General features: G+C 39.7%; 2 protein-coding genes across 2 annotated transcripts; one reads left to right on the forward strand and one right to left on the reverse strand.

The window, feature by feature from the left end:
• Positions 1-1842: 1842 nt before the first annotated feature.
• LOC125880953 (interferon a3-like) lies at positions 1843-2949 on the forward strand. The gene is made up of 5 exons (XM_049563804.1): positions 1843-2057; positions 2175-2267; positions 2375-2524; positions 2689-2763; positions 2863-2949. Exons 1-5 carry the CDS (start codon positions 1926-1928, stop codon positions 2947-2949), a joined length of 537 nt encoding a protein of 178 aa, XP_049419761.1. The 5' UTR covers positions 1843-1925.
• Positions 2950-5910: 2961 nt separating this feature from the next.
• Positions 5911-7279, reverse strand: LOC125881287 (interferon a3-like; the record flags this gene model as incomplete). Its single annotated transcript, XM_049564375.1, has 5 exons — positions 5911-6033; positions 6145-6219; positions 6378-6527; positions 6635-6709; positions 7229-7279. Coding segments are annotated over 5 exons (438 nt in total), but the record flags the coding sequence as incomplete, so codon positions are not given.
• Between the last annotated feature and the right edge of the window lie 514 nt (positions 7280-7793).

A 7793-nucleotide genomic window follows, 5' to 3' on the forward strand; every position in this document is an offset into this window, starting at 1 on the left:
CATGCTGTAGGCAACCTGCAGCTGTGTGGCACAAGCAAAGTGATGCAACTGATTCCAGTGCAGCAGCTCATTCATACTGTCTGATGTAATATAGACATGTTTGTTTTGTTTGGTCAGTTTTATCTGAGCTGGATATTTAACACCAGCTCTATCTTGTACTTTCAGTAGGTGTAACTATTGTGAGAGTTATTACAAGGCTATAGACACTAGTGTTGCAGCGGTACACCAGTTTGAAAGTGATATTAAAATTGGCGGTTATTATACAATATTGAATCCCAACTTTATTTTAGTTATTTTTTACAACAAAGAGACTTTTACACAAACTGCAATTTAATAAATAAAAGGTTTCCAGTTGGGCTGCAGCTTCAGTCTCAACTTTATTTTACTTTTTACACAAACTTCCATTAAAAGTGTCATTATAGTCATAAAAAGTTTGTTCAACCAAAGATAACCCCTCTGTTGCATTCTTTTAATGACTTATAATAGTACGTGTATAGCTGTGTCTAATTTCAGGACTTTATATTTTATATTTTTCTGATTCTGACATATATGGTTTTTTTTTATTTTATCTTGTAATTATTCTGTTGCCATTCAACCTGCTGATATTTGAGCTGCTGTGTCATGTGAATTTCCCCGGTGTGGGATCAATAATCTTATTTTAATAATTCTGTAATATTTGATCTCGTACAGTAGAAACACACGTTCCTTTATGTTATAGATTTGTTCTCACTAAAAAGACAAATCTTCGTCATTAATTGGAATACAAATAATACACATTTGCATTTGCTGGAAGAAATAATTCATAAAATAAATAAATAGTAATAAAACAAAGTGAATAAATAGATAAACAGATTGCAGGTAATCGAACAATGACCAGATTGTCATTTCACATCGCAGCGTGAGGACGTCACATGTCACGTAACGCAGGCCGCAGCCATTTCCAGTTTCACTTCGAGGGAAGCGCTTTCCTCCTGCGGCATGCTCGGTATGTGCCACACTGCAGTCACAGACTCATTCATGAATTACATATAAATTATGCTTTATATTATACTACAGATGGAAGCTCTAATAAACAGAGAATGTTCGTTTTAACACGTAATTCACATCGCATAAAGAGCTGCAGACTGCAGTGAAATTAAACTGATAAAGACAATTTCTTGTCTAAAATCTCCAAAATACGAAATGGATTTAATTTTTGAAAACAAGTCAAAAATAACTGCAATCAAACATTTGATCAACAACACGGATTTAATTAAAGAAAATTACATTTGTGTTCAGGTTCGTTTAAAAATCACAAAAACGTGGAGGTGACTGCATCAAAAACATGAGATGAAATCTGCAATAAAAAGTGCAAAGTAACAAAACTGAACAAATAAACTCATGTATGAAATCATAATTATGTTTTTCTTATTAAAATAAAGTCATATGGCATTTAATGTAAGTCTACAATGTTCTATTTGGCCTTTAAAAATCGCAAAAATATTCCTGAAATAATCCCATAATTCCCTGATATCGAATATTATCTTATACATTCTAATATTATTATTAGTGAGTTGTGTTTGTCATTATGTTGTTTGCATTTTCTACTGTTTTACGACACATGAGAGTTTTTAACGCGCGTGATATTTTCGCTTTGCTGTGATATTTGTTTATGTGTTTATCGTGGGAGATTTTTTTAATTGAGGCGCTAATTCGAATCCGAAATATGTGTGAGACATTATACATGTATGTTGGTCTGTGTCGTGGTTAATTGTGACCTTTGAACCGTGTGAAAGCTGCAGTGATTCCCAGGTGATGGGAAAGTGAAAAAGGTGCGCCCTGCAGTATAAATGAGGCTCTGCAGCTCTGCTCCATCACAACAACTGGTTGACAGGAGAAATCACTATTTGCTCCATACAAAGAAAACTTGTAGCTTCCAAAGCAAAATGCTCAGCAGGATCTTGTTGGTGTTGCTGTCTCTCAGTCTGTACAGTGCAGGCTCCTCACTGAGCTGCAGATGGGTGGATCATAAATTCAGACAGCACAGTGAAGAATCTTTGGCTCTACTGGACACCATGGTAAGTGCACTTCTTCTGTTGCTGCTGCTGCTGCTGCTGTTTAAAGTCAGTCAGTGACGTCACTGTCTCTTTACTTCATGATGTGTGTGTGTGTGTGTGTGTGTGTGTGTGATGCAGGCTAGTAACTCCACTAACACCACTGAGACTGCTGAAGTGGACGACACTGTGTCCTTCCCGAATCATCTGTACAGCCAGGCGTCCAAAGCATCAGTAAGTCACACTCAGCTTTGCTAATGAACATGAAAGAGACACACAACTGTTATAAAGTGACATAAATCTGTCCCTGTTGTAATTCATGATGAATGTTCTTCCTCCAGGCTGAGGACAAAGTTGCTTTCACAGTTCAGATTCTGGAGGAGATGGTGGCCCTGCTTGAGGGGGGTTACAGCTCTGCATCATGGGAGGAGAACACAGAGGAGAACTTTCTCAGTGTTGTAAGCAGGCAGGCTGTCGGCCTTCGCTCCTGTGTGAGTCTCACTGTGGATTAACCTCAGATTTATAAACCTAAAGACATGAATCACTGATGTCTGTTTGACTAAATGTTGTTAAGTACATGTGCAGAGTTGACACATCCACTGTGACTGTGTAGTGAAGATGGTTTTAATCATTGTTTTACTCTAACTTCATTTAGACTGTGCACCACAAGGAGAGCAAGAAGCTGCACATGTACTTCAAGAGACTCTCAAGCCATGTTCTGGAGCACATGGTAAGTCTACTTATCAATGTATCAATCAATCAATCAATCAATCAATCAGTCAATAGTATTTATCATGTCTGAATGCTGATGATATTCTTCTGTGTGCAGGGCCACAGTGCTGAAGCCTGGGAGCTGATCAGGAGGGAAATGAAAAGCCATCTGAAGAGAGTCGACCAGCTGATTTCATCTAACTAACATCTGTCTGTCACATTTATTTATTTATCTATTTATTATCTATTTATTAATGTATTTATTGATCATGTGTTGATCAACATATTTATTATTTAAATTTGCACTGAGCAAAATTTTATATTTTGTTATTTTTTTTCTACTGTACTCAATAAAAATATTTTTTATTCCAGCAAATAGACATGTGTTTACTGTTTTTATTCCAGTTACATTAAGAAAACAGATGCAGAGAACTGGAAATTGTTGATAATTAAGTATCTGGACGTACACATGGACAATATGTTGGACTGGACAAAAACACTTTTGCTATGTAGGTCACCTGTATTTTCTCAGGAAACTCAGATCTTTCAATGTCTGTAGAACCGTGTTGCAGATGTTTTATCACTCTGTGGAAGCGTCATCTTCTACACTGTAGTGAGCCGGGGCAGCTGATGCTAACAGACTCAGTAAGCTCACTGGGAAAGCTGGTTCTGTCCTGGGAGTGGAACTGGAGTCTTTAAGGTGTCAGAGACAAGGATGCTGAGAAAACTACTCAGTATTCTGGACAACGTCTCTCTCCCCTGTCATTATCATACTCCTATTGTTGCTCTATTAGGCACTGGTTTTTGCTTTTGCTCTTCACAAACACCTCTGTCTTGTAGGCTATATTTGATTTTTTTTTGTCTGATATTTAATACTACTTTGTTCAAAAACTGGGCCCAGTGATTGACCCTGACCCGGGGAACCCACTGGTTGTCTGGGTAGTACTGGTTGTGATTGTTTAGAATTTTGGTTACTGTAATTTGAAGCTAGCCTGGAAATCCAGACCCAAATCTAGAAAGATTTAGGGCCTGGCTATGAGTAATGCAAATGGCCCAACTCGAGGGGCGGCACCAAGCATGCATTTGTAAATATCACTGCACACAATTGGATAACACTACGACCAATCAGAACAATACACGGGGTGACGTATCCAGAGCTTAGCTACCAGCGGAGCTAACTGGTAGATTAGACTCTTGCCATATCCGGTCGGCAAAACAGCAAAAACGTCCTTCTTGCAAAGGAAAGACTCGAGCGCCGTCTTCTGTTCCTCTTTTAGAGAAAAAGCCAAGTCTAACTCGTTCATTGTAGCGGCCAAAGCCGTTTCAAACAACTGGTGTTCATCTGTAGCCATCTTGCAATGTTTACTGACTGATTCCAGACTTCGTCGTTGCAGCGCTGTCGTCATGTTTAGCTCGCCTCTGGCCCGCCTATATCAGATACACAAATGTGATTGGTGCAGCTCGGCTCCAAGGGCATGGGTAATGAGCATCATTACTGATTGGCAGAGTGACTTGCTGAGCAAATTCAAATTGTGCTCTCGCGAGAACTCTGGATTTCCATGGTAATTTGAAGCATTCTCTGGCACAAGAGTTGCCTTCGGGATAAGTAAAGTTCTGTTGAATTGGAATGAACTGAAATGAAATGTATGCAACAGGGGTCTCAGGGTGGGATGAATGCTGGAAACTGTGTGGTAAATCAGTGGCAGACCACTTCCATATTTTTTAGGGATGCCAACTAGTCTATTTGTATTGGCAAGAGATTGCCGAAGAAATAAGGACCACCTTTGGAACAGAAGTTGAATGTTCTTTTGTCATATTGTACTTGGGCAAACCCTGCACAATCGCATGAAAACCTTAACAAAGTACTTTTGGTCGATAATGATGCCGATATGTTTATACTGGAGTTGGTGGAACAACACATTCTCACTCCGACCTCGTCACATATCGACGTTTGGTCATGGACTTTCCATGTTGAGATATGACATGGAAAGTACCCTGGGTGTGTTGGTTGGTGACGTTCTGGGACGCTGTGTCAAGTTCTGCCTGTTACATGCATTGTCTTCTTTCAATATACACTTCTGTTTTCACAGGAATTGTACAGTTTGCACACAGTCTCTTTCAAAATATACTACGTCAGCACAACACTATGAATTACAATCACACGGGAAGCAAACACCGGCCTCCTGGGTGTAAGTGGGTGGTTGTTGGACCCTCCCACCCGCCCTACTTGGACTCCTGCTGCCTTGACTTTGGTTGGTGCCCTGCCATGTTTCTCCTGAGGCTGTTAGGCAACCGGCTGCATATCATGCTGACATGAAAGGACGGCTATTTTTGTCGGCGTCTAATGCAAGAAGTAACTGACCAGGCGGCAGTTTTTGACGACTTCAGAGTGAGACCAGGTTGGGGTTTTTCCTAAACCCAACGACAGGTGTTTGTTCTTGAATGGTCATGAGCTCTGGGTAATGGATGAAAGAATGAGGTCACAGATACAAGCGGCCGAAATGAGTTTCCTCCGTGGGGTGTCTGGGCTCAGCCTTAGAGATAGGGTGAGGAGCTCAGACATCCAGAGGAAGCTCAGAGTAGAGCCACTGCTCCTTTGTGTAGAGAGGGGTCAGTTGAGGTGGTTCGGCCATCTGATCAGGATCCTCCTGGGCGCCTCCTTCTAGATGTGTTCTGGGCATGTTCCACTGGTAGGAGGCCCTGGGGCAGACTGGGAACGCCATGGGATCCCCCAGATGGAGCTGTAAAGCGTTGCTGAGGAGAGAGACGTCTGGAATATTTTGCTCAGCCTGCTGACCCCACGACCCGGCCTCGATTAAGCGGAAACAAACCTTCCTGCTTGTTGACTGATTTGTTCTCATTATGAAGAAACATTTTAAAAAAGACTCCTTTTTTTAATGTAACAGGAATAAAAACAATAAACACATGTACATTTGCAGGAAGAAATATTCTTTTTATTGACTATAGCATACAAAAATACAAAATATAAAATTTAGTTTAATGCAAATTTTATAAATAAGCATGTAAATACAATACAAGATCAATAAATAGATTAATAACTTAATAATTAAATAAATAAATACTTAAATAAATTGATAAATAATAAATACATAAATAAATACTTTAATTGATAAATAAATGCTTTAATAAATAACAAATAAATAGACTGCATGTGACACATTGTTAATGTGACAGACAGATGTTAGTTAGATGAAATCAGCTGGTCGACTCTCTTCAGATGGCTTTTCATTTCCCTCCTGATCAGCTCCCAGGCTTCAGCACTGTGGCCCTGCACACAGAAGAATATCATCAGCATTCAGACATGATAAATACTATTGACTGATTGATTGATTGATTGATTGATTGACTGATGGATGGAATGATTTATTGATAAACTTACCATTCGCATCAGGACATGATGCGAGAGTCTCTTGAAGTACATGTGCAGCCTCTTGCTCTCCCTGTGGCTCCCAATCTAAATAGAAGTTAAAAAAGATTAAAACCATCTTCACTACACAGTCACAGTGGATGTGTTAACTCTGCACATGTACTTAACAACATTTAGTCAAACAGACATCAGTGATTCATGTCTTTAGGTTTATAAATCTGAGGTCAATCCACAGTGAGACTCACACAGGCGCGAAGGCCGACAGCCTGCCTGCTTACAACACTGAGAAAGTTCTCCTCTGTGTTCTCCTCCCATGATGCAGAGCTGTAACCCCCCTCAAGCAGGGCCACCATCTCCTCCAGAATCTGAACTGTGAAAGCAACTTTGTCCTCAGCCTGGAGGAAGAACATTCATCATGAATTACAACAGGGACAGATTTATGTCACTTTATAACAGTTGTGTGTCTCTTTCATGTTCATTAGCAAAGCTGAGTGTGACTTACTGATGCTTTGGACGCCTGGCTGTACAGATGATTTGGGAAGGACACAGTGTCGTCCACTTCAGCATCCTCATTAGCCTGCATCTCACACACACACACACACACACACACACACACACACACACACACACACACACACACACACACACACACACACCCATCTGCAGCTCAGTGAGGAGCCTGCACTGTACAGACTGAGAGACAGCAACACCAACAAGATCCTGCTGAGCATTTTGCTTTGGAAGCTACAAGTTTTCTTTGTATGGAGCAAATAGTGATTTCTCCTGTCAACCAGTTGTTGTGATGGAGCAGAGCTGCAGAGCCTCATTTATACTGCAGGGCGCACCTTTTTCACTTTCCTTACACTGAGCTGAACTGCGGCTTTCATGATCACAATTAGCCGCAGCACAGGCCTTCATACATGTATAATGTCACACACACATATTTCGGATTCTAATTAGTCTGCTAATGAAACATTTTCACCACAATAAGATGATGTTGCGTATAAATCTGAAATCCCGCGCTGAGTTTAAACGGATAAAATTCATATATAATACCACACTTGTTGGATGATAATTAAAAGACTATTTTTCTTACCGTTCTCTTGTTCTCTGAACACAACCCGCTAATCAGTATGGCCGCCGAATAAGCAAAAAATTAAACGAAGAAGAAACTTCCGCTTGGGACTTTCCAACTTTCCGGTATAGACTAGATATATGGCGGCGCCCTAGTCGGCCATCTTGACTGCAGTTGGGTCCCTCTCATATAATCTCCAATAAAAGCATTAAAACAACTCACTTTTCATCATCACACAGATTTGTCCGATAGGAAACATTTTGAGAGCAACATCGGGGTGTTTGGCGACTTTTAAAGCGACAAATGTGTTTTTTTCTCGTGGTCCTTATTGAAATTTTTATTTGTGATCCTCTTTTTTAATATATACATAAATAAGGAAAGCGAGCAAGCAGTCCATTAGTAACATAGAGGGGAAAAATATTATAAAATAAAGTAAATTAAAATGAAATTAAATACAAACAAATAGGCCTAGATATTAGACATAAATAAATACATAAATAAATTAATTAATAAGGAAAGCAAGCAAGTAGTCTAATTGTAACATGGAAGGGAAAAAATAATAAAATAAAGTAAAATAAAATAAAAT

Source organism: Epinephelus fuscoguttatus, linkage group LG20 (assembly GCF_011397635.1).
Source record: "Epinephelus fuscoguttatus linkage group LG20, E.fuscoguttatus.final_Chr_v1".
In the NCBI taxonomy this organism is placed as follows: domain Eukaryota; kingdom Metazoa; phylum Chordata; class Actinopteri; order Perciformes; family Serranidae; genus Epinephelus; species Epinephelus fuscoguttatus.